Genomic DNA, 27,294 nt, shown 5'->3' with positions numbered 1-27,294 from the left:
CTCACTGCCTCAGTGATCTAGGATGCGCTATGGAGCTGCCTCTCACTGTCTCAGTGATCTAGGATGCGCTATGGAGCTGCCTCTGCACTGCCTCAGTGATCTAGGATGCGCTATGGAGCTGCCTCTCACTGTCTCAGTGATCTAGGATGCACTATGGAGCTGCCTCTCACTGCCTCAGTGATCTAGGATGCACTATGGAGCTGTCTCTGCGCTGCCTCAGTGATCTAGGATGCGCTATGGAGCTGCCTCTGCACTGCCTCAGTGATCTAGGATGCGCTATGGAGCTGCCTCTGCACTGCCTCAGTGATCTAGGATGCACTATGGAGCTGCCTCTCACTGTCTCAGTGATCTAGGATGCACTATGGAGCTGCCTCTGCCCTGTCTCAGTGATCTAGGATGCACTATGGAGCTGCCTCTCACTGTCTCAGTGATCTAGGATGCACTATGGAGCTGCCTCCGCACTGCCTCAGTGATCTAGGATGCGCTATGGAGCTGCCTCTGCACTGCCTCAGTGATCTAGGATGCGCTATGGAGCTGCCTCTCACTGTCTCAGTGATCTAGGATGCACTATGGAGCTGCCTCTCACTGCCTCAGTGATCTAGGATGCACTATGGAGCTGTCTCTGCGCTGCCTCAGTGATCTAGGATGCGCTATGGAGCTGCCTCTGCACTGCCTCAGTGATCTAGGATGCACTATGGAGCTGTCTCTGCACTGCCTCAGTGATCTAGGATGCATTATGGAGCGGCCTCTCACTGTCTCAGTGATCTAGGATGCGCTATGGAGCTGCCTCTGCACTGCCTCAGTGATCTAGGATGCGCTATGGAGCTGTCTCTGCACTGTCTCAGTGATCTAGGATGCGCTATGGAGCTGCCTCTGTACTGCCTCAGTGATCTAGGATGCACTATGGAGCTGCCTCTGCACTGCCTCAGTGATCTAGGATGCGCTATGGAGCTGTCTCTCACTGCCTCAGTGATCTAGGATGCGCTATGGAGCTGCCTCTCACTGCCTCAGTGATCTAGGATGCGCTATGGAGCTGCCTCTCACTGTCTCAGTGATCTAGGATGCGCTATGGAGCTGCCTCTGCACTGCCTCAGTGATCTAGGATGCGCTATGGAGCTGCCTCTCACTGTCTCAGTGATCTAGGATGCACTATGGAGCTGCCTCTCACTGCCTCAGTGATCTAGGATGCGCTATGGAGCTGCCTCTCACTGTCTCAGTGATCTAGGATGCACTATGGAGCTGCCTCTCACTGCCTCAGTGATCTAGGATGCACTATGGAGCTGTCTCTGCGCTGCCTCAGTGATCTAGGATGCGCTATGGAGCTGCCTCTGCACTGCCTCAGTGATCTAGGATGCACTATGGAGCTGTCTCTGCACTGCCTCAGTGATCTAGGATGCATTATGGAGCGGCCTCTCACTGTCTCAGTGATCTAGGATGCGCTATGGAGCTGCCTCTGCACTGCCTCAGTGATCTAGGATGCGCTATGGAGCTGTCTCTGCACTGTCTCAGTGATCTAGGATGCGCTATGGAGCTGCCTCTGCACTGCCTCAGTGATCTAGGATGCACTATGGAGCTGCCTCTGCACTGCCTCAGTGATCTAGGATGCGCTATGGAGCTGTCTCTCACTGCCTCAGTGATCTAGGATGCGCTATGGAGCTGCCTCTCACTGCCTCAGTGATCTAGGATGCGCTATGGAGCTGCCTCTCACTGTCTCAGTGATCTAGGATGCGCTATGGAGCTGCCTCTGCACTGCCTCAGTGATCTAGGATGAGCTATGGAGCTGCCTCTCACTGTCTCAGTGATCTAGGATGCACTATGGAGCTGCCTCTCACTGCCTCAGTGATCTAGGATGCGCTATGGAGCTGCCTCTGCGCTGCCTCAGTGATCTAGGATGCGCTATGGAGCTGTCTCTCACTGCCTCAGTGATCTAGGATGCGCTATGGAGCTGCCTCTGCACTGCCTCAGTGATCTAGGATGCGCTATGGAGCTGTCTCTCACTGCCTCAGTGATCTAGGATGCGCTATGGAGCTGCCTCTGCGCTGCCTCAGTGATCTAGGATGTGCTATGGAGCTGCCTCTGCGCTGCTTCAGTGATCTAGGATGCGCTATGGAGCTGTCTCTCACTGCCTCAGTGATCTAGGATGCGCTATGGAGCTGTCTCTCACTGCCTCAGTGATCTAGGATGCGCTATGGAGCTGCCTCTGCACTGCCTCAGTGATCTAGGATGCGCTATGGAGCTGTCTCTGTGCTGCCTCAGTGATCTAGGATGCGCTATGGAGCTGTCTCTCACTGCCTCAGTGATCTAGGATGCGCTATGGAGCTGCCTCTGCACTGCCTCCGTGATCTAGGATGTGCTATGGAGCTGCCTCTGCGCTGCCTCAGTGATCTAGGAAGCGCTATTGAGATGCCTCTGCGCTGCCTCAGTGATCTAGGATGCACTATGGAGCTGTCTCTGCGCTGTCTCAGTGATCTAGGATGCGCTATGGAGCTGCCTCTCACTGCCTCAGTGATCTAGGATGCGCTATGGAGCTGTCTCTGCGCTGCCTCAGTGATCTAGGATGCACAATGGAGCTGTCTCTGCGCTGCCTCAGTGATCTAGGATGCACTATGGAGCTGCCTCTGCACTGCCTCAGTGATCTAGGATGCACTATGGAACTGTCTCTGCACTGCCTCAGTGATCTAGGATGTGCTATGGAGCTGCCTCTGCACTGCCTCAGTGATCTAGGATGCGCTATGGAGCTGCCTCTCACTGTCTCAGTGATCTAGGATGCACTATGGAGCTGCCTCTCACTGCCTCAGTGATCTAGGATGCACTATGGAGCTGTCTCTGCGCTGCCTCCGTGATCTAGGATGCGCTATGGAGCTGCCTCTGCACTGCCTCAGTGATCTAGGATGCGCTATGGAGCTGCCTCTCACTGTCTCAGTGATCTCGGATGCACTATGGAGCTGCCTCTCACTGCCTCAGTGATCTAGGATGCACTATGGAGCTGCCTCTGCACTGTCTCAGTGATCTAGGATGCACTATGGAGCTGCCTCTCACTGTCTCAGTGATCTAGGATGCACTATGGAGCTGCCTCTCACTGCCTCAGTGATCTAGGATGCACTATGGAGCTGCCTCTGCACTGTCTCAGTGATCTAGGATGCACTATGGAGCTGCCTCTGCACTGCCTCAGTGATCTAGGATGCACTATGGAACTGTCTCTGCACTGCCTCAGTGATCTAGGATGCGCTATGGAGCTGCCTCTCACTGTCTCAGTGATCTAGGATGCACTATGGAGCTGCCTCTCACTGTCTCAGTGATCTAGGATGCACTATGGAACTGTCTCTGCACTGCCTCAGTGATCTAGGATGCGCTATGGAGCTGCCTCTGCACTGCCTCAGTGATCTAGGATGCGCTATGGAGCTGCCTCTCACTGTCTCAGTGATCTAGGATGCACTATGGATCTGCCTCTCACTGCCTCAGTGATCTAGGATGCACTATGGAGCTGTCTCTGCGCTGCCTCCGTGATCTAGGATGCGCTATGGAGCTGCCTCTGCACTGCCTCAGTGATCTAGGATGCGCTATGGAGCTGCCTCTCACTGCCTCAGTGATCTAGGATGCACTATGGAGCTGCCTCTCACTGTCTCAGTGATCTAGGATGCACTATGGAGCTGCCTCTCACTGTCTCAGTGATCTAGGATGCACTATGGAGCTGCCTCCGCACTGCCTCAGTGATCTAGGATGCACTATGGAGCTGTCTCTGCACTGCCTCAGTGATCTAGGATGCATTATGGAGCGGCCTCTCACTGTCTCAGTGATCTAGGATGCGCTATGGAGCTGCCTCTGCACTGCCTCAGTGATCTAGGATGCGCTATGGAGCTGTCTCTGCACTGTCTCAGTGATCTAGGATGCGCTATGGAGCTGCCTCTGTACTGCCTCAGTGATCTAGGATGCACTATGGAGCTGCCTCTGCACTGCCTCAGTGATCTAGGATGCGCTATGGAGCTGTCTCTCACTGCCTCAGTGATCTAGGATGCGCTATGGAGCTGCCTCTCACTGCCTCAGTGATCTAGGATGCGCTATGGAGCTGCCTCTCACTGTCTCAGTGATCTAGGATGCGCTATGGAGCTGCCTCTGCACTGCCTCAGTGATCTAGGATGCGCTATGGAGCTGCCTCTCACTGTCTCAGTGATCTAGGATGCACTATGGAGCTGCCTCTCACTGCCTCAGTGATCTAGGATGCGCTATGGAGCTGCCTCTCACTGTCTCAGTGATCTAGGATGCACTATGGAGCTGCCTCTCACTGCCTCAGTGATCTAGGATGCACTATTGAGCTGTCTCTGCGCTGCCTCAGTGATCTAGGATGCGCTATGGAGCTGCCTCTGCACTGCCTCAGTGATCTAGGATGCACTATGGAGCTGTCTCTGCACTGCCTCAGTGATCTAGGATGCATTATGGAGCGGCCTCTCACTGTCTCAGTGATCTAGGATGCGCTATGGAGCTGCCTCTGCACTGCCTCAGTGATCTAGGATGCGCTATGGAGCTGTCTCTGCACTGTCTCAGTGATCTAGGATGCGCTATGGAGCTGTCTCTCACTGCCTCAGTGATCTAGGATGCGCTATGGAGCTGCCTCTCACTGCCTCAGTGATCTAGGATGCGCTATGGAGCTGCCTCTCACTGTCTCAGTGATCTAGGATGCGCTATGGAGCTGCCTCTGCACTGCCTCAGTGATCTAGGATGCGCTATGGAGCTGCCTGTCACTGTCTCAGTGATCTAGGATGCACTATGGAGCTGCCTCTCACTGCCTCAGTGATCTAGGATGCACTATGGAGCTGTCTCTGCGCTGCCTCAGTGATCTAGGATGCGCTATGGAGCTGCCTCTCACTGTCTCAGTGATCTAGGATGCACTATGGAGCTGCCTCTCACTGCCTCAGTGATCTAGGATGCACTATGGAGCTGTCTCTGCGCTGCCTCAGTGATCTAGGATGCGCTATGGAGCTGCCTCTCACTGCCTAAGTGATCTAGGATGCACTATGGAGCTGTCTCTGCGCTGTCTCAGTGATCTAGGATGCACTATGGAGCTGCCTCTGCACTGCCTCAGTGATCTAGGATGCACTATGGAGCTGCCTCTCACTGCCTCAGTGATCTAGGATGCACTATGGAGCTGTCTCTGCGCTGCCTCAGTGATCTAGGATGCGCTATGGAGCTGCCTCTGCACTGCCTCAGTGATCTAGGATGCACTATGGAGCTGTCTCTGCACTGCCTCAGTGATCTAGGATGCATTATGGAGCGGCCTCTCACTGTCTCAGTGATCTAGGATGCGCTATGGAGCTGCCTCTGCACTGCCTCAGTGATCTAGGATGCGCTATGGAGCTGTCTCTGCACTGTCTCAGTGATCTAGGATGCGCTATGGAGCTGCCTCTGTACTGCCTCAGTGATCTAGGATGCACTATGGAGCTGCCTCTGCACTGCCTCAGTGATCTAGGATGCGCTATGGAGCTGTCTCTCACTGCCTCAGTGATCTAGGATGCGCTATGGAGCTGCCTCTCACTGCCTCAGTGATCTAGGATGCGCTATGGAGCTGCCTCTCACTGTCTCAGTGATCTAGGATGCGCTATGGAGCTGCCTCTGCACTGCCTCAGTGATCTAGGATGCGCTATGGAGCTGCCTCTCACTGTCTCAGTGATCTAGGATGCACTATGGAGCTGTCTCTGCACTGCCTCAGTGATCTAGGATGCATTATGGAGCGGCCTCTCACTGTCTCAGTGATCTAGGATGCGCTATGGAGCTGCCTCTGCACTGCCTCAGTGATCTAGGATGCGCTATGGAGCTGTCTCTGCACTGTCTCAGTGATCTAGGATGCGCTATGGAGCTGCCTCTGCACTGCCTCAGTGATCTAGGATGCACTATGGAGCTGCCTCTGCACTGCCTCAGTGATCTAGGATGCGCTATGGAGCTGTCTCTCACTGCCTCAGTGATCTAGGATGCGCTATGGAGCTGCCTCTCACTGCCTCAGTGATCTAGGATGCGCTATGGAGCTGCCTCTCACTGTCTCAGTGATCTAGGATGCGCTATGGAGCTGCCTCTGCACTGCCTCAGTGATCTAGGATGCGCTATGGAGCTGCCTCTCACTGTCTCAGTGATCTAGGATGCACTATGGAGCTGCCTCTCACTGCCTCAGTGATCTAGGATGCGCTATGGAGCTGCCTCTGCGCTGCCTCAGTGATCTAGGAAGCGCTATGGAGCTGTCTCTCACTGCCTCAGTGATCTAGGATGCGCTATGGAGCTGCCTCTGCACTGCCTCAGTGATCTAGGATGCGCTATGGAGCTGTCTCTCACTGCCTCAGTGATCTAGGATGCGCTATGGAGCTGCCTCTGCGCTGCCTCAGTGATCTAGGATGTGCTATGGAGCTGCCTCTGCGCTGCTTCAGTGATCTAGGATGCGCTATGGAGCTGTCTCTCACTGCCTCAGTGATCTAGGATGCGCTATGGAGCTGTCTCTCACTGCCTCAGTGATCTAGGATGCGCTATGGAGCTGCCTCTGCACTGCCTCAGTGATCTAGGATGCGCTATGGAGCTGTCTCTGTGCTGCCTCAGTGATCTAGGATGCGCTATGGAGCTGTCTCTCACTGCCTCAGTGATCTAGGATGCGCTATGGAGCTGCCTCTGCACTGCCTCCGTGATCTAGGATGTGCTATGGAGCTGCCTCTGCGCTGCCTCAGTGATCTAGGAAGCGCTATTGAGATGCCTCTGCGCTGCCTCAGTGATCTAGGATGCACTATGGAGCTGTCTCTGCGCTGCCTCAGTGATCTAGGATGCGCTATGGAGCTGCCTCTGCACTGTCTCAGTGATCTAGGATGCGCTATGGAGCTGCCTCTCACTGCCTCAGTGATCTAGGATGCGCTATGGAGCTGTCTCTGCGCTGCCTCAGTGATCTAGGATGCACAATGGAGCTGTCTCTGCGCTGCCTCAGTGATCTAGGATGCACTATGGAGCTGCCTCTGCACTGCCTCAGTGATCTAGGATGCACTATGGAACTGTCTCTGCACTGCCTCAGTGATCTAGGATGTGCTATGGAGCTGCCTCTGCACTGCCTCAGTGATCTAGGATGCGCTATGGAGCTGCCTCTCACTGTCTCAGTGATCTAGGATGCACTATGGAGCTGCCTCTCACTGCCTCAGTGATCTAGGATGCACTATGGAGCTGTCTCTGCGCTGCCTCCGTGATCTAGGATGCGCTATGGAGCTGCCTCTGCACTGCCTCAGTGATCTAGGATGCGCTATGGAGCTGCCTCTCACTGTCTCAGTGATCTCGGATGCACTATGGAGCTGCCTCTCACTGCCTCAGTGATCTAGGATGCGCTATGGAGCTGCCTCTGCACTGCCTCAGTGATCTAGGATGCACTATGGAGCTGTCTCTGCACTGCCTCAGTGATCTAGGATGCATTATGGAGCGGCCTCTCACTGTCTCAGTGATCTAGGATGCGCTATGGAGCTGCCTCTGCACTGCCTCAGTGATCTAGGATGCGCTATGGAGCTGTCTCTGCACTGTCTCAGTGATCTAGGATGCGCTATGGAGCTGTCTCTCACTGCCTCAGTGATCTAGGATGCGCTATGGAGCTGCCTCTCACTGCCTCAGTGATCTAGGATGCGCTATGGAGCTGCCTCTCACTGTCTCAGTGATCTAGGATGCGCTATGGAGCTGCCTCTGCACTGCCTCAGTGATCTAGGATGCGCTATGGAGCTGCCTGTCACTGTCTCAGTGATCTAGGATGCACTATGGAGCTGCCTCTCACTGCCTCAGTGATCTAGGATGCACTATGGAGCTGTCTCTGCGCTGCCTCAGTGATCTAGGATGCGCTATGGAGCTGCCTCTCACTGTCTCAGTGATCTAGGATGCACTATGGAGCTGCCTCTCACTGCCTCAGTGATCTAGGATGCACTATGGAGCTGTCTCTGCGCTGCCTCAGTGATCTAGGATGCGCTATGGAGCTGCCTCTCACTGCCTAAGTGATCTAGGATGCACTATGGAGCTGTCTCTGCGCTGTCTCAGTGATCTTGGATGCACTATGGAGCTGCCTCTGCACTGCCTCAGTGATCTAGGATGCACTATGGAGCTGCCTCTCACTGCCTCAGTGATCTAGGATGCACTATGGAGCTGTCTCTGCGCTGCCTCAGTGATCTAGGATGCGCTATGGAGCTGCCTCTGCACTGCCTCAGTGATCTAGGATGCACTATGGAGCTGTCTCTGCACTGCCTCAGTGATCTAGGATGCATTATGGAGCGGCCTCTCACTGTCTCAGTGATCTAGGATGCGCTATGGAGCTGCCTCTGCACTGCCTCAGTGATCTAGGATGCGCTATGGAGCTGTCTCTGCACTGTCTCAGTGATCTAGGATGCGCTATGGAGCTGCCTCTGTACTGCCTCAGTGATCTAGGATGCACTATGGAGCTGCCTCTGCACTGCCTCAGTGATCTAGGATGCGCTATGGAGCTGTCTCTCACTGCCTCAGTGATCTAGGATGCGCTATGGAGCTGCCTCTCACTGCCTCAGTGATCTAGGATGCGCTATGGAGCTGCCTCTCACTGTCTCAGTGATCTAGGATGCGCTATGGAGCTGCCTCTGCACTGCCTCAGTGATCTAGGATGCGCTATGGAGCTGCCTCTCACTGTCTCAGTGATCTAGGATGCACTATGGAGCTGTCTCTGCACTGCCTCAGTGATCTAGGATGCATTATGGAGCGGCCTCTCACTGTCTCAGTGATCTAGGATGCGCTATGGAGCTGCCTCTGCACTGCCTCAGTGATCTAGGATGCGCTATGGAGCTGTCTCTGCACTGTCTCAGTGATCTAGGATGCGCTATGGAGCTGCCTCTGCACTGCCTCAGTGATCTAGGATGCACTATGGAGCTGCCTCTGCACTGCCTCAGTGATCTAGGATGCGCTATGGAGCTGTCTCTCACTGCCTCAGTGATCTAGGATGCGCTATGGAGCTGCCTCTCACTGCCTCAGTGATCTAGGATGCGCTATGGAGCTGCCTCTCACTGTCTCAGTGATCTAGGATGCGCTATGGAGCTGCCTCTGCACTGCCTCAGTGATCTAGGATGCGCTATGGAGCTGCCTCTCACTGTCTCAGTGATCTAGGATGCACTATGGAGCTGCCTCTCACTGCCTCAGTGATCTAGGATGCGCTATGGAGCTGCCTCTGCGCTGCCTCAGTGATCTAGGAAGCGCTATGGAGCTGTCTCTCACTGCCTCAGTGATCTAGGATGCGCTATGGAGCTGCCTCTGCACTGCCTCAGTGATCTAGGATGCGCTATGGAGCTGTCTCTCACTGCCTCAGTGATCTAGGATGCGCTATGGAGCTGCCTCTGCGCTGCCTCAGTGATCTAGGATGTGCTATGGAGCTGCCTCTGCGCTGCTTCAGTGATCTAGGATGCGCTATGGAGCTGTCTCTCACTGCCTCAGTGATCTAGGATGCGCTATGGAGCTGTCTCTCACTGCCTCAGTGATCTAGGATGCGCTATGGAGCTGCCTCTGCACTGCCTCAGTGATCTAGGATGCGCTATGGAGCTGTCTCTGTGCTGCCTCAGTGATCTAGGATGCGCTATGGAGCTGTCTCTCACTGCCTCAGTGATCTAGGATGCGCTATGGAGCTGCCTCTGCACTGCCTCCGTGATCTAGGATGTGCTATGGAGCTGCCTCTGCGCTGCCTCAGTGATCTAGGAAGCGCTATTGAGATGCCTCTGCGCTGCCTCAGTGATCTAGGATGCACTATGGAGCTGTCTCTGCGCTGCCTCAGTGATCTAGGATGCGCTATGGAGCTGCCTCTGCACTGTCTCAGTGATCTAGGATGCGCTATGGAGCTGCCTCTCACTGCCTCAGTGATCTAGGATGCGCTATGGAGCTGTCTCTGCGCTGCCTCAGTGATCTAGGATGCACAATGGAGCTGTCTCTGCGCTGCCTCAGTGATCTAGGATGCACTATGGAGCTGCCTCTGCACTGCCTCAGTGATCTAGGATGCACTATGGAACTGTCTCTGCACTGCCTCAGTGATCTAGGATGTGCTATGGAGCTGCCTCTGCACTGCCTCAGTGATCTAGGATGCGCTATGGAGCTGCCTCTCACTGTCTCAGTGATCTAGGATGCACTATGGAGCTGCCTCTCACTGCCTCAGTGATCTAGGATGCACTATGGAGCTGTCTCTGCGCTGCCTCCGTGATCTAGGATGCGCTATGGAGCTGCCTCTGCACTGCCTCAGTGATCTAGGATGCGCTATGGAGCTGCCTCTCACTGTCTCAGTGATCTCGGATGCACTATGGAGCTGCCTCTCACTGCCTCAGTGATCTAGGATGCACTATGGAGCTGCCTCTGCACTGTCTCAGTGATCTAGGATGCACTATGGAGCTGCCTCTCACTGTCTCAGTGATCTAGGATGCACTATGGAGCTGCCTCTGCCCTGTCTCAGTGATCTAGGATGCACTATGGAGCTGCCTCTCACTGTCTCAGTGATCTAGGATGCACTATGGAGCTGCCTCCGCACTGCCTCAGTGATCTAGGATGCGCTATGGAGCTGCCTCTGCACTGCCTCAGTGATCTAGGATGCGCTATGGAGCTGCCTCTCACTCTCTCAGTGATCTAGGATGCACTATGGAGCTGCCTCTCACTGCCTCAGTGATCTAGGATGCACTATGGAGCTGTCTCTGCGCTGCCTCAGTGATCTAGGATGCGCTATGGAGCTGCCTCTGCACTGCCTCAGTGATCTAGGATGCATTATGGAGCGGCCTCTCACTGTCTCAGTGATCTAGGATGCGCTATGGAGCTGCCTCTGCACTGCCTCAGTGATCTAGGATGCGCTATGGAGCTGTCTCTGCACTGTCTCAGTGATCTAGGATGCGCTATGGAGCTGTCTCTCACTGCCTCAGTGATCTAGGATGCGCTATGGAGCTGCCTCTCACTGCCTCAGTGATCTAGGATGCGCTATGGAGCTGCCTCTCACTGTCTCAGTGATCTAGGATGCGCTATGGAGCTGCCTCTCACTGTCTCAGTGATCTAGGATGCGCTATGGAGCTGCCTCTGCACTGCCTCAGTGATCTAGGATGCGCTATGGAGCTGCCTCTCACAGTCTCAGTGATCTAGGATGCACTATGGAGCTGCCTCTCACTGCCTCAGTGATCTAGGATGCGCTATGGAGCTGCCTCTCACTGTCTCAGTGATCTAGGATGCGCTATGGAGCTGTCTCTGCGCTGCCTCAGTGATCTAGGATGCGCTATGGAGCTGCCTCTGCACTGTCTCAGTGATCTAGGATGCACTATGGAGCTGCCTCTGCACTGCCTCAGTGATCTAGGATGCACTATGGAGCTGCCTCCGCACTACCTCAGTGATCTAGGATGCACTATGGAGCTGCCTCCGCACAGCCTCAGTGATCCAGGATGCGCTATGGAGCTGCCTCAGTGATCTAGGATGCGCTATGGAGCTGCCTCTGCACTGCCTCAGTGATCTAGGATGCGCTATGGAGCTGCCTCTGCGCTGCCTCAGTGATCTAGGATGCGCTATGGAGCTGCCTCCGCACTGCCTCTGTGATCTAGGATGCGCTATGGAGCTGCCTCTGCGCTGCCTCAGTGATCTAGGATGTGCTATGGAGCTGCCTCTGTGCTGCTTCAGTGATCTAGGATGCGCTATGGAGCTGCCTCTGCACTGCCTCAGTGATCTAGGATGCGCTATGGAGCTGTCTCTCACTGCCTCAGTGATCTAGGATGCGCTATGGAGCTGCCTCTGCGCTGCCTCAGTGATCTAGGATGCGCTATGGAGCTGTCTCTCACTGCCTCAGTGATCTAGGATGCGCTATGGAGCTGCCTCTGCACTGCCTCAGTGATCTAGGATGCGCTATGGAGCTGCCTCTGCACTGCCTCAGTGATCTAGGATGTGCTATGGAGCTGCCTCTCACTGCCTCAGTGATCTAGGATGCGCTATGGAGCTGTCTCTCACTGCCTCAGTGATCTAGGATGCGCTATGGAGCTGCCTCTCACTGCCTCAGTGATCTAGGATGCGCTATGAAGCTGCCTCTGCACTGCCTCAGTGATCTAGGATGCGCTATGGAGCTGTCTCTGCGCTGCCTCAGTGATCTAGGATGCGCTATGGAGCTGTCTCTCACTGCCTCAGTGATCTAGGATGCGCTATGGAGCTGCCTCTGCACTGCCTCCGTGATCTAGGATGTGCTATGGAGCTGCCTCTGCACTGCCTCAGTGATCTAGGATGCGCTATGGAGCTGTCTCTCACTGCCTCAGTGATCTAGGATGCGCTATGGAGCTGCCTCTGCACTGCCTCCGTGATCTAGGATGTGCTATGGAGCTGCCTCTGCGCTGCCTCAGTGATCTAGGAAGCGCTATTGAGATGCCTCTGCGCTGCCTCAGTGATCTAGGATGCACTATGGAGCTGTCTCTGCGCTGCCTCAGTGATCTAGGATGCGCTATGGAGCTGCCTCTGCACTGTCTCAGTGATCTAGGATGCGCTATGGAGCTGCCTCTCACTGCCTCAGTGATCTAGGATGCGCTATGGAGCTGTCTCTGCGCTGCCTCAGTGATCTAGGATGCACTATGGAACTGTCTCTGCACTGCCTCAGTGATCTAGGATGCACTATGGAGCTGTCTCTGCGCTGCCTCAGTGATCTAGGATGCGCTATGGAGCTGCCTCTGCACTGTCTCAGTGATCTAGGATGCGCTATGGAGCTGCCTCTCACTGCCTCAGTGATCTAGGATGCGCTATGGAGCTGTCTCTGCGCTGCCTCAGTGATCTAGGATGCGCTATGGAGCTGCCTCTGCACTGTCTCAGTGATCTAGGATGCACTATGGAGCTGCCTCTGCACTGCCTCAGTGATCTAGGATGCACTATGGAGCTGTCTCTGCGCTGCCTCAGTGATCTAGGATGCGCTATGGAGCTGCCTCTGCACTGCCTCAGTGATCTAGGATGCACTATGGAGCTGCCTCTGCACTGCCTCAGTGATCTAGGATGCATTATGGAGCGGCCTCTCACTGTCTCAATGATCTAGGATGCGCTATGGAGCTGCCTCTGCACTGCCTCAGTGATCTAGGATGCGCTATGGAGCTGTCTCTGCACTGTCTCAGTGATCTAGGATGCGCTATGGAGCTGTCTCTCACTGCCTCAGTGATCTAGGATGCGCTATGGAGCTGCCTCTGCACTGCCTCAGTGATCTAGGATGCGCTATGGAGCTGCCTCTGCGCTGCCTCAGTGATCTGGGATGCGCTATGGAGCTGCCTCTGCACTGTCTCAGTGATCTAGGATGCACTATGGAGCTGCCTCTGCACTGCCTCAGTGATCTAGGATGCACTATGGAGCTGCCTCCGCACTACCTCAGTGATCTAGGATGCACTATGGAGCTGCCTCCGCACAGCCTCAGTGATCCAGGATGCGCTATGGAGCTGCCTCAGTGATCTAGGATGCGCTATGGAGCTGCCTCTGCACTGCCTCAGTGATCTAGGATGCGCTATGGAGCTGTCTCTGCGCTGCCTCAGTGATCTAGGATGCGCTATGGAGCTGCCTCTGCACTGTCTCAGTGATCTAGGATGCACTATGGAGCTGCCTCTGCACTGCCTCAGTGATCTAGGATGCACTATGGAACTGTCTCTGCACTGCCTCAGTGATCTAGGATGCGCTATGGAGCTGCCTCTCACTGTCTCAGTGATCTAGGATGCACTATGGAGCTGCCTCTCACTGTCTCAGTGATCTAGGATGCACTATGGAACTGTCTCTGCACTGCCTCAGTGATCTAGGATGCGCTATGGAGCTGCCTCTGCACTGCCTCAGTGATCTAGGATGCGCTATGGAGCTGCCTCTCACTGTCTCAGTGATCTAGGATGCACTATGGAGCTGCCTCTCACTGCCTCAGTGATCTAGGATGCACTATGGAGCTGTCTCTGCGCTGCCTCCGTGATCTAGGATGCGCTATGGAGCTGCCTCTGCACTGCCTCAGTGATCTAGGTTGCGCTATGGAGCTGCCTCTCACTGCCTCAGTGATCTAGGATGCACTATGGAGCTGCCTCTCACTGTCTCAGTGATCTAGGATGCACTATGGAGCTGCCTCTCACTGTCTCAGTGATCTAGGATGCACTATGGAGCTGCCTCCGCACTGCCTCAGTGATCTAGGATGCGCTATGGAGCTGCCTCTCACTGTCTCAGTGATCTAGGATGCACTATGGAGCTGCCTCTGCACTGCCTCAGTGATCTAGGATGCGCTATGGAGCTGCCTCTCACTGTCTCAGTGATCTAGGATGCACTATGGAGCTGCCTCTCACTGCCTCAGTGATCTAGGATGCACTATGGAGCTGTCTCTGCGCTGCCTCAGTGATCTAGGATGCGCTATGGAGCTGCCTCTGCACTGCCTCAGTGATCTAGGATGCACTATGGAGCTGTCTCTGCACTGCCTCAGTGATCTAGGATGCATTATGGAGCGGCCTCTCACTGTCTCAGTGATCTAGGATGCGCTATGGAGCTGCCTCTGCACTGCCTCAGTGATCTAGGATGCGCTATGGAGCTGTCTCTGCACTGTCTCAGTGATCTAGGATGCGCTATGGAGCTGTCTCTCACTGCCTCAGTGATCTAGGATGCGCTATGGAGCTGCCTCTCACTGCCTCAGTGATCTAGGATGCGCTATGGAGCTGCCTCTCACTGTCTCAGTGATCTAGGATGCGCTATGGAGCTGCCTCTGCACTGCCTCAGTGATCTAGGATGCGCTATGGAGCTGCCTCTCACTGTCTCAGTGATCTAGGATGCACTATGGAGCTGCCTCTCACTGCCTCAGTGATCTAGGATGCACTATGGAGCTGTCTCTGCGCTGCCTCAGTGATCTAGGATGCGCTATGGAGCTGCCTCTCACTGTCTCAGTGATCTAGGATGCACTATGGAGCTGCCTCTCACTGCCTCAGTGATCTAGGATGCACTATGGAGCTGTCTCTGCGCTGCCTCAGTGATCTAGGATGCGCTATGGAGCTGCCTCTCACTGCCTAAGTGATCTAGGATGCACTATGGAGCTGTCTCTGCGCTGTCTCAGTGATCTAGGATGCACTATGGAGCTGCCTCTGCACTGCCTCAGTGATCTAGGATGCACTATGGAGCTGCCTCCGCACTGCCTCAGTGATCTAGGATGCACTATGGAGCTGCCTCTCACTGCCTCAGTGATCTAGGATGCGCTATGGAGCTGCCTCTCACTGTCTCAGTGATCTAGGATGCGCTATGGAGCTGCCTCTGTACTGCCTCAGTGATCTAGGATGCGCTATGGAGCTGCCTCTCACTGTCTCAGTGATCTAGGATGCACTATGGAGCTGCCTCTCACTGCCTCAGTGATCTAGGATGCACTATGGAGCTGTCTCTGCGCTGCCTCAGTGATCTAGGATGCGCTATGGAGCTGCCTCTCACTGTCTCAGTGATCTAGGATGCACTATGGAGCTGCCTCTCACTGCCTCAGTGATCTAGGATGCACTATGGAGCTGTCTCTGCGCTGCCTCAGTGATCTAGGATGCACTATGGAGCTGTCTCTGCGCTGTCTCAGTGATCTAGGATGCACTATGGAGCTGCCTCTGCACTGCCTCAGTGATCTAGGATGCACTATGGAGCTGCCTCCGCACTGCCTCAGTGATCTAGGATGCACTATGGAGCTGCCTCTCACTGCCTCAATTAATTAACATGAATCATTTTTATTCAGGTGCAGCAACATTTGAGGACTTCCAGATTCGGCCACATTCCCTGAATGTGCACTCGTATCGCGCACCAGCTTTCTGCGACCACTGTGGTGAGATGTTGTTTGGATTGGTCCGACAGGGTCTGAAATGTGATGGTAAGACATTATAGAGTTTCCTATTATTTTTGCATATGAATCCCGGGCCGTCAGTAGGGGATCTTCACAGTAACTTTGTTGCAATTTTGTTGTGAGCCTACTTGTGACAATAATGAAGATTATTATTAATTCTCACCTGACATCAAACCCGCACCCAGTTTTTAACTGGAGTCATAGAGTGTGTACAGCACAGAATGAGGCCCTTCAGCCCATCCAGTCTGTGCCGGCCCTCACGCACCTATCCATTCGAATCCCATTTCCCAGCACTTGGTGCTTGTGCGCTGGGCTGTTTCAAGTGCTAATCGCAATGCTTCTTTAATGTTGTGAGGGTCTCTGCCTCCACCACCCTTTCAGGCAGCGAGTTCCAGACTCCCACCTCCCTCGGGGGGGAAAAAGGTTCCCCCTCACATCCCCTCTGAATCTCCCGTCCCTTACCTTCAATTTTTGAACAGAATACTAAGGGGAAAGGTTCCTCCCTATCTGTGTCCCTCATTGTTTTGTACACCTCGATCAGGCCCTCCCTCAGCTTTCCGTCCGCTCCGAGGCAAACAACTCCAGCCGAACCAGCCTCTCTTCGTAGCTCAAATGCTCCAGCCCATAAGGTCGCCATGGAGATGCCTAGCTGTTCCCCAAACTCATCACTCTTCAATTCCTGCCTCGGGTCGCTGTCCTTGCGGAGTCTGCACGTCCCCCCCGTGTTTGTGTGGGTTATCGCCGGGGCCCTCCGGTTTCCTCCCACAGTCCAAGGAAGTGCAGGTTAGGTGGGGTTGCGGCGATGGGGAGGGGGAGTGGGACGAGGTAGGGTTCCCTCGGTAGGGTCGGTGCAGACCCGCTGGGCCGAATGGCCTCCTCCTGCACTGGACGGATTCTATGGATTGCTCTCCCAGGTTTCCGGGTACCTCGTGTACTGCTGAGCCCCCTGCAGTGCTCTGACCTGTGTCTGGCTGTACTCCCCAGATTATACATGAGTTTCTTTGGTATTCAAACCTGAACACTGGTTGGAGAGTGAGATGCACTCGGGGGACTTCTGCACAACCTGCCTGTTCCTTTTTGGCTGTCTGGTGGTAACCCATTTCCTCTCTCGCTGCGTGCTGTTGAGCTGCAGAAGGTCTAGAAATGTGCAACACCCAAAGCACTCTGCCTCACGGGTGCACAGGAGCCACTCACGTTCCCAAACTGGGAGCTCCAGCTGCTTCACCTGGTGAAACTTCCTGCACAAATTGTTATCCAAGACACCGAGAAAATTCCCGGCCTTCCCACATTTCGCAGGATGTGCACTTGAGGGATTGGAGCAGCCATATCATTTCTCTACCACCCGACCACAATAAGGAGGATTGAATTTGGCCCTTGCTGTACTTGCGCTGGACAAAATAGAGCTCCCTCTACACTGTCCCCATCAAACACTCCCAGGACAGGTACAGCACGGGGTTAGATACAGAGTAAAGCTCCCTCTACACTGTCCCCATCAAACACTCCCAGGACAGGTACAGCACGGGGTTAGATACAGAGTAAAGCTCCCTCTACACTGTCTCCATCAAACACTCCCAGGACTGGTACAGCACGGGGTTAGATACAGCGTAAAGCTCCCTCTACACTGTCTCCATCAAACACTCCCAGGACTGGTACAGCACAGGGTTAGATACAGAGTAAAGCTCCCTCTACGCTGTCCCCATCAAACACTTCCAGGACAGGTACAGCACAGGGTTAGATACAGAGTAAAGCTCCCTCTACACTGTCCCCATCAAACACTCCCAGGACAGGTACAGCACGGGGTTAGATACAGAGTAAAGCTCCCTCTACACTGTCTCCATCAAACACTCCCAGGACTGGTACAGCACGGGGTTAGATACAGCGTAAAGCTCCCTCTACACTGTCTCCATCAAACACTCCCAGGACTGGTACAGCACAGGGTTAGATACAGAGTAAAGCTCCCTCTACGCTGTCCCCATCAAACACTTCCAGGACAGGTACAGCACAGGGTTAGATACAGAGTAAAGCTCCCTCTACACTGTCCCCATCAAACACTCCCAGGACAGGTACAGCACGGGGTTAGATACAGAGTAAAGCTCCCTCTACACTGTCCCCACCAAACACTCCCAGGACAGGGACAGCACGGGGTTAGATACAGAGTAAAGCTCCCTCTACAGTGTCCCCATCAAACACTCCCAGGACAGGGACAGCACGGGGTTAGATACAGAGTAAAGCTCCCTCTACAGTGTCCCCATCAAACACTCCCAGGACAGGTACAGCACGGGGTTAGACACAGATTAAAGCTTCCTCCACACTGTCCCCATCAAACACTCTCAGGACAGGTACAGCACGGGGTTAGATACAGAGGAAAGCTCCCTCTACACTGTCCCCGTCAAACACTCCCAGGACAGGTACAGCACGGGGTTAGATACAGAGCAAAGCTCCCTCTACACAGTCCCCATCAAACGCACCCAGGACAGGTACAGCACGGGGTTAGATACAGAGTAAAGCTCCCTCTACACTGACCCCATCAAACACTCCCAGGACAGGTACAGCACGGGGTTAGATACAGAACAAAGCTCCCTCTACACTGTCCCCATCAAACACTCCCAGGACAGGGACAGCACGGGGTTAGATACAGAGTAAAGCTCCCTCTACACAGTCCCCATCAAACACACCCAGGACAGGTACAGCACGGGGTTAGATACAGAGTAAAGCTCCCTCTACACTGACCCCATCAAACACTCCCAGGACAGGTACAGCACGGGGTTAGATACAGAACAAAGCTCCCTCTACACTGTCCCCATCAAACACTCCCAGGACAGGTACAGCACGGGGTTAGATACAGAGTAAAGCTCCCTCTACACTGTCCCCATCAAACACTCCCAGGGCAGGTACAGCACGGGGTTAGATACAGAGTATAGCTCCCTCTACACTGTCCCAGTTTTCTGTGAGATTAAAGCTGATTGTCCCGGTGATTCCGTTACATTGTCGTGCTCTTCTTTGCAGCAAGTTTCTGATGTGATACGAAGCAGGAATTTGGTCTGATTTTTAATCTGTCCCCAGCCCTGTTCCAACGTATTTGTAACCGGGAGATTTAATTGAGCCTCTTTGCTCGGTAAAGGGCCTGGCCCTGTACACACGTGTGCGATATCTTTGGCAGGGACATTCCACACATCCTGTTTGTACTCAACCCAATGCTGGTCAGCTGTTACCCAGAAAAGGCTCAGACACCCGAGTGTAAAGTTGGTTTTTTCTGTGTTTTCCCTCGTAGGGATGTTCTTGTGTTTTGGTGAGCTTCTCAATCCGGCCCCTCCCCGTGCGTCTTTCTATTCCAGATGATTATCTCGGGAGGGACTCGCTCGCATTTGAGGCAGTTTGTTGACAGTTCACTGGGCTCATTCCTGGATTGAAAGGGTTGTCTTTATGAGGGAAGGTTTGAGCAGGTTGGGCTGAGACGCGTTGGAATTTAGCAGAACGAGAGGGGATCTTATTGAAATGTTTACAGGTTCTGAGGAGGCTCGACAGGGTGGATGCTGAGAAGATGTCCCCCCCCCCCCCCCCCCCCCCCGTGAGGGAATTACGTCCTACCCGTGTCTGCGTGGGTTTCCTCCGGGTGCTCCGGTTTCCTCCCACAGTCCAAAGATGTGCAGGTTAGGTGGATTGGCCGTGCTAAATTGCCCCTTTGGTGTTCAAAGGTTAGGTGGGGTTACAGGGGTAGGGCGGGGAAGTGAGCCTAGATAGGGTGCTCTTTCAGCGGTTTCAGTGTAGACTCGATGGGACGAATGGCTTCCTTCTGCACCTGAAGGTTAGGGATTGTATGATTCCTATTCTAGGAGCAGGAGGAGGCCATTTAGCCCTTCGGGCCCGCTGTGCTATTCATTATGATCATGGTTAATCATCCAACTCAACAGCCTGTTCCCGCTTTCCCCCATATCATAGATAAGATGGAATTTACAGTGCAGAAGGAGGCCGTTCGGCCCATCGAGTCTGCACTGGCCCTTGGAGAGAGCACCCTACTGTCATAATATCCACTCATGTATATAATGAGATGCAGACAGGCAGTGATTGACACACAGGACGACCAGTAAGCACACAACACAGTGCAGCCAATCACCAGACAGGACACTACCACTATAAAGCCAGAGGGCACTAGGTTTCCCGCTCTCTCGGGACCCAGCCACTGAGACAGTCAGAGTCCACGAGCTAGCACAGTGCAAACACCATGCGGTAGCTGGTAAGTCTGGTCAGGCTAGTACAAGGTCTCCAGTCAGTTCAGTATAGTGTCGACCCACAGCTGAATATGTCTATCAGTTCTATCGTTGAATAAAACAGTGTTGGATCTTCTCCAGTGTTAGACGTCTGTTTCTAGCTTCCCTGCATCGAGTGCAGTCCACATCGAACCAACCTGCCTAACACATCACCTACCTAAGCCCACGCCTCCACCCTATCGCCGTAATCCAGTAACCCCACCTAACATTTTTGGGACACTTAAAGGCAATTTATCATGGCCAATGTGGGAGGAAACTGGAGCATCCGGAGGAAACCCACGCAGACACGGGGAGAACGTGCAAACTCCACACATCATATCCTTTGACCCCCTTCGCCCTAAGTGCTATATCTAACTGCTTCTTGAAAACATGCAATGTTTTGGCCTCAACTACTTCCTGTGGTAGTGAATTCCACAGGCCGACCACTCTCTGGGTGAAGAAATTTCCCTCCTCTTTGTCCTAAATGGTTTATCCCGTATCCTCAGACTGTGACCCCTGGTTCTGGACGCCCCCACCAGCGGGAACATCCTTCCTGCGTCTACCCTGTCCAGTCCTGTTAGAATTGTATAGGTTGCTATGAGATCCCCCCTCATTCCTCTGAACTCCAGGGAATACAATCCTAACCGACTCAGTCTCCCCTCGTACGCCAGTCCCACCATCCCAGGAATCAGTCTGGTAAACCTTCGCTGCACTCCCTCCATAGCAAGAACATCCTTCCTCAGATAAGGAGACCAGAACCGCCCACGATATGATCGTTATGATCTTATTTAGAATCCCTATCTGACCGACATCTGCCTGGACAGCTCTGCATCAGCCTGCAGATAGCAACGATTGATTGAACTTCGGAGATTATCTCATCCCTCTTCTTCTCCATGTGCCCCCCCTTCCCCATATCACTATATCTCCTTTTTACTCTCTCTCTCTCTCTCTCTCTCTCTCTCTCTCTCTCTCTCTCTCTCTCTCTCTCTCTCTCTCTTTTTCTCTCTTTCTTTTTCTCTTTCTCTCTCTTTCTCTCTCTTTCTTTCTCTCTTTCTCTCTCTTTCTCTCTTTCTCTCTTTCTCTCTTTCTCTCTTTCTCTTCTCTCTCTCTTTCTCTTCTCTCTCTAAACCGCTCACTTCACCCCTCATCACACGCGACTTGAGATCTTTGTTGTGTCGGGTGAGCTTTGGGCCCCACCTGTTGGCTGACTTTGGTACAACAGGGTGACCTGACCTGATTTCTTGACGGATGGCTTACCTTGCCCGATCTTGCAAACGCTTGTTTCTGCAAGATTTGCCCCCTTTTTCTTTTTGTGCGCGCGCGCGGTTCATTCTCCCGGCCTCGCCTTGGTACCACACCCCGGGCTCCGATTTACTAGCTGGGTTGGCGAAAAAGGTTTTACCCGCCTTCCCTTCTTTTTCCCAGCTCGCAGAGGGCTGAACAGCAAATGAACTATCTGAAGAGAGAACATTGCGGAAGGCGGGCAGGGGCATGTCAGGCTGAATGGCCACCTCCTGCGCTGTAACGAGGGGGGGGGCTACGTTTGACCCTGCGAAGCACTCGCATTTAATGGCTGTGTCACAGCTCCGAGAGGTTCCAAACTCTCCGTGTCTGCCTCTTGTACTGTGTGTGTGGCCTGTACTCCCAATCCCAGGTTCCTAAAGCTCGGGCTCCACATCTGTTCTGCAGCCAACTCTGCAAAGCTATGGACGTCAGCGAAGGCCTCCTTTTATTTCGATCCGTAGGTTGTAGGTTCTAATCCCGCTCCAGAGGCTCCTATGCAAAATCCAATCTGACCCTCCCACCGTCAGTACTGAGGGGTGCTGCACTGTCAGATGCACCATCTGGACTAGATGCTAAGAAGAAGCCTTTGCTCCCTCTTGGGGTGGGCGTCCCACCTTGAAGAAGGTGTGATTCATCTCTGTGTCATTGAGTCATTTATGGCCATTCGGCCCATCAAGTCCATGCCGGCACTCTGTGGAGTAGTCCAGTCCATCCCGATTATCTACACCAAAGGCTAGTATATGATGGAGGCATGAAGGGGGCCGGCACAGCAGCGCAGCATTTAGCACTGCTGCCTCACGGCGCCGAGGGCATGGGTTCGATCCCAGCCCTGGCTCACTGCCCATGTGGCGTTTGCACATTCTCCCCGTGTCTGCGCAGGCCTCACCCCCACAACCCAAAAAGATGTGCAGGGTAGGTGGACTGGCCACGCTAAATAGCCCCTTAATTTAAAAAAAATGATGGAGGAATAATACAGCAGCTCTTACCTTCAAGTTTATTCTGCTCTCAACTCAGTAATGACACAACTTTCTTGTGATTTTCCCCCCAATTCCCAACTATTCCAGCTGTGGCCATTTGTACCCTTTTGGAAGTTCAGCCAGTAACCATCATTGGCATTTTGTCAGGGGCCAGGGCTTAGAGAACCCCAAAGTGTATCATGGAGTTCACCTGACCCACAACGTTTAATAGATTGTGGTATGGGGAGCGCGCGGCCCACTCTACAGGTGTGGTACAGCAGAAATGGAAAAGTTGTTTTTTAAAATATTTTTATTCAAATTTTTAAAAAACAACTTTTTCTCTCTTCAGATAGTCCATCTGCTGTTCAGCCCTCTGTGAGCTGGGATAAAGAAGGGAAGGCGGGTAAAACCTTTTTTGCCAACCCCGCATCCTTCCACTGTAGCAGATTCCTCCGCCGGGCTACCAGGGACGCAAAGGCCAAAATACCGGCCTCTTTCGCCTCCTGCACTCCTGGCTCGTTCGATACCCCAAATAGTGCGAGCCCCCAACTATACTTAACCCGGATGTTTACCACCTTAGACACCGTCCTCGCAATGCCCCTCCAGAATCCATCCAGCTCTGGGCACGCCCAGAACATGTGGGCGTGATTTGCTGGGCTCCCTGAACACCTCACACACCTGTCCTCTACTCCAAAAAATCGACTCAGCCTTGCCCCAGTCATGTGGGAAAAGTATTTTTTAAAGCAAAACAATGTTTATTCTATGAACTCAAGTTAACCTTTTTAAAACATACAGCGCACATCTTAGCAACCATTAATTCAAATACAACCCCCAAAGAATATAACACTAAGTAAACCTTTAAGCTTTCCTTTTTAACATTCATACGACTTAAAAATAAAACCTTTATCAGAAGCACATCAGGTTAAAGTCACTACTGAAAACATTTATAATTCTGAATTCACCAAATGATCAAGAGATAGTCTTTTGATGGCAGAGAGAACAGCAGTACACCTGCTTTGTCTGGCTTCAGCTCCAACACTGAAAACAAAACTAAAACACACCCTGCAGCAAACAGCCTAAAACGAAAGTAAAAAGCTGACAGACAGCCCAGCTCCACCCACACTCTGACATCACTGATAAACACCTATTTCTTAAAGGTGCATTTCTTAAACACCCATTTCTTAAAGGTACATTTCTTAAACACCCATATCTTAAAGGTGCTCCCACATGACACTTTAATAAGGCAAACTGGCAGAGGCACAATGGGCTGAATGGTCTCCTGTACCTGAAGATTCTGTGACAAGATAGTTTTCCAAGAATGTGGAGAAGAAGGGGGGCAGCTTTTGCGAGGGGGATTCAAGAGCTGGTGGCCGAGACAGCTGAAATACTCACCCAAAGGTGGGAATTGGGCAGATCTGGAACAGGCATTAATATATTGTACGTTTCTGAGGATCTTGATACAAGTCCATCAATAATACACTCCTCTGCCCACTCACTGACATTGATCTGTGGTCAAGCAACGCCTTGATTTAACAAAAAAATAATGATTCTCGTCCTTGTTTTCAAATCCATCCGTGGCGTCAGCCCTCCCTACCTCTGTGATATCTCCCAGCCCCACAGCCCTCCGAGATCCCCGCACTCCTCTGATTCTCGCCTCTTTAGCATCCACGCCTTGTTTAATCGCTCCGCCAGTAGTCACTGCGTCTGGAGCTGCCTGCGCCAAAGCTCTGGAATTCGCTCCCTGAACCTCTCTTATCCTCCCCCCCTCCATTTCACTTTACTTCCTTAATGATACTCCAACCTCTTTTTCCGAGCCTTTGACCATCTGACCCAAACCTCCTCATGTGGCTTTGTCCAATTTAGTCTCGTTGTGCTGCAGCGAGGCACCCTGGGGATGTCCCGTTACGCTGAGGGTGCTATATAAATCTGAGTGGTTGTAGGTGTATGTCATGATATGCACTCATGCACATAATGAGATACAGGCAGTGACAGACACCCAGTACAGCCAATCAACACACAGGACAGAACACAACCAATCACCAGGCAGAACACTAGAAGGTGATCTCGCACTATAAAACACACGAGGCATCAACACTCTGCCTCTTTCCACTGGTGACAACTGTAGTGACAATCAGGGTGTATATATCAGTTAGCACCTTCTACACGTGGCTCAGAGCTAGTCTGGTCTAGTTAGTTATAGTAAGCACGCTTCGATTAGTAGAGTGTCAACCCACAGCGAACTGTGTGCACTGCGTAACAAGTTCAATAAAGCGTATTGAACCAACATCAAAGTTTGGAGTCTACTTTCAAGTACAACTGCATCCAGTTGCAGTCCGCGTTACCCCAGGTTGATTAACACGACAGTGTACGTGTCCGTTCACCAGGGGGCTACTGGGGGAGTCGGGCGTTGACTTGGAAACCTTGGGCAGGGTTCTCCGGCCAATGGACGTTTCCATTGTCTGCGTCTCGCCCGTGGCGACCTTGAGGATGAATCTCGCCCCTTGTGTAATATGCAATCTTTGTTTGATGTTTGGATCCAGGGTGTGGATTGAACTACCACAAGAGATGCGCATTCAGCATCCCCAATAACTGCACTGGTGCCAGGAAAAGAAGACTGTCCAACAGCTCGCTCACCGGTTCCATCACCTCACGACTATCGGCCACGGAATATTTGCCAGCATCGCCTAGTGACAGTCCGATGGTAAGTTCCTGACTTTTATTAATTCAATTATATCGACCGTGTTTCTGTTTAATGTGCGTCTCGCTCCATCAAGCCTAGAACCACTTGATTTAAACTCCAAACTTTCAAACCAGGATCCCCAAGAATATTCCAGGGAGCCACGTGCTGAGGGATTCTGGTTTATCTGATCTGTTGCTACCTGTCACTGATGGTTAATAAGTGTGTGTGTGTGTGTGTCCCCCCGAGACATCGGCCTCTCTCACCCCCGGGTCTTCTGACACTCCGAAGATCGCTACTTCTGAACTCGGGCCCACCTTCACCTTCTGGACCCCCGACATGATGTCTGCAAAGCCCTGCCAGAATCCCCCCAAGCTTCGGACAGACTCCGAACATGTGGACATGACCGGCCGGCCCACCTGTGCACCGCCCACACCTATCCTCCACCCCTTCAAGAAAACATGCTCATCCTGGCTACCATCAATACGTGCCCTGTGAACCACCTTGAACTGGATATGGCTAAGCCTAGCATACGGCGAGGATGCGTTCACCCTCCTCAGGGTCTCCTCCCACAGCCTCCAACTCCCCACCCAACTCTTCCTCCCAATTGCGTTTCACTACCCCTATCGGGGCTCCCTCCCAATCCTTCAGCTCCTCGTAAATATCTGATTCCTTCCCCTCCCCTACCCCTGTTGCGAGAGAGAGAGAATTTTGAAGGAAGGAAGAGAGACAGGAAAGCAGAACGCTTTGGGGAGATGCAGGTGGGTGAAGGGAGCGATGGATGGCCAGTGTTGATGTAATGTGAAGGATCTTGCTTGCTGAGGTGCAGGAGGGGGAGAGAGGCAATTGCATTCTGGACAGTAACTCTCACTCTGGGAACGGAGGGAGATGATTCCGGTTGGGTTTTAGCGGGCTGCCGTTATCCAATGCCGATTGCAATGGGTAGCATTGATTCAGGATATACCCCATCCCTCACTCAACACAAAGCTGTTGACTCCAGTTAGAGGGGCATCTGTGATTAGCACAACTCATTACTACGCTGACACACCCTTTTGAGAGAAGATATTAAGATTGATGTGAAAATGAAAGAACTCTTTTGGGGCTAGCAAATGATGCCATTTGTCTGCAGTTAACATTGAAGACACACGATTCTCTAAAACGATTCCTACAACCAACTCATTTTGAAGACTGATGATGTTGTGTCAGTGTACACAGCAGGATCCCACGGTAGCAATGTCCAGATGATCTGATTCCTCCCCTTTTAAGACACTGGCTCCCTACAAGCATTGGAGTGCCTGGCTGGCCTATCACTTTGCATGAGTTATTCGACTAGAGCAGTGATTTAGCACATGGAATGTCGCAAAGTGTGGCACGACAGATGGTTTATCTTTGAGGGTTGCACGGGGAAAGTGTCAGTTAGTTTGCACACACTTTGGCCTGTCAAATAACTTGAGGCAAATGGATCAGTTAGTGGTGCTTTGGATGTTGTTAAGGGAGCGAATGTTGGCCAAGACACCAGGAGAACTTCCTTGGCCACGGTTTCAAGATGACTGTTAGATCGTTGATTTTCTTTTCCCCTCCTCTTAATCGTTCTCTCCCTCGTTGTCCCCTTCTCTTCCCCCACCCCTTCTGCTTCTTTCGAAGTACAGAAGATCTTGGCAGAAGCCTTGTCACTGAAAGAGAAGCGTTTGAACTTGGGCACGTACATCGGCCGGCCCATCGAGCTCGACAAGATCTTCCTGTCGAAGGTCAAGGTCCCTCACACGTTCGCCGTGCACTCGTACACCCGGCCCACCGTCTGCCAACACTGCAAAAAGCTGCTGAAGGGGCTATTTCGGCAGGGGCTACAGTGCAAAGGTCAGTGTGCGAGTCACAAATCGGTCGATTCGGGTTTAGGGTTTGACCTCCTGTGTCTCATCACGGTGTAACTGAGGAGTGGGGGGTGGGGGGGAGAAGAACTCGGAAGAAGTGGCAGGTGGGGAGGAAAGACTTGGGAAGGAGGCGCATTGCTGTAGGACGAGCGGGGGGGAAAAAGCCAAATCCTTGGTGCGTCAGAAGGCGGACACCATCCAAACTTAGGAGAGCTTGTGTTTCTGTAATGCAATATAAATACCGTCTCTTTGCTGGGCTGTGATATAACACTGTGCACTTGGGCGGCACGGCGGTTAGCACTGCTGCCTCCCAGCTCCAGGGTCCCGGGTTCGATTCCGGCTTGGGTCACTGTCTGTGCGGAGTCTGCACATCCTCCCCGTGTGTGCGTGGGTTCCCTCCGGGTGCTCCGGTTTCCTCCCACAGTCCAAAGATGTGCAGGCTACGTGGATTGGTCATGAT

General features: G+C 52.9%; 1 protein-coding gene across 3 annotated transcripts in view; it reads left to right on the top strand.

The window, feature by feature from the left end:
- Positions 1-27,294, top strand: part of prkd2 (protein kinase D2) — a 116,214-nt gene that overhangs the window by 59,057 nt on the left and 29,863 nt on the right. For all 3 annotated transcript variants that reach the window (XM_072490109.1, XM_072490111.1, XM_072490112.1), the window contains exons 3-5: positions 15,695-15,826; positions 24,827-24,987; positions 26,613-26,820. In XM_072490109.1, coding sequence (XP_072346210.1) covers positions 15,695-15,826; positions 24,827-24,987; positions 26,613-26,820 — 501 coding nt within the window. The remainder of the gene's footprint in view (positions 1-15,694; positions 15,827-24,826; positions 24,988-26,612; positions 26,821-27,294) is intronic.

This window comes from Scyliorhinus torazame, chromosome 25, assembly GCF_047496885.1.
Source record: "Scyliorhinus torazame isolate Kashiwa2021f chromosome 25, sScyTor2.1, whole genome shotgun sequence".
Classification (NCBI taxonomy): domain Eukaryota; kingdom Metazoa; phylum Chordata; class Chondrichthyes; order Carcharhiniformes; family Scyliorhinidae; genus Scyliorhinus; species Scyliorhinus torazame.
Note: the sequence above shows the minus strand (reverse complement) of the source record. Positions and strands in the feature narration are given on the sequence as shown.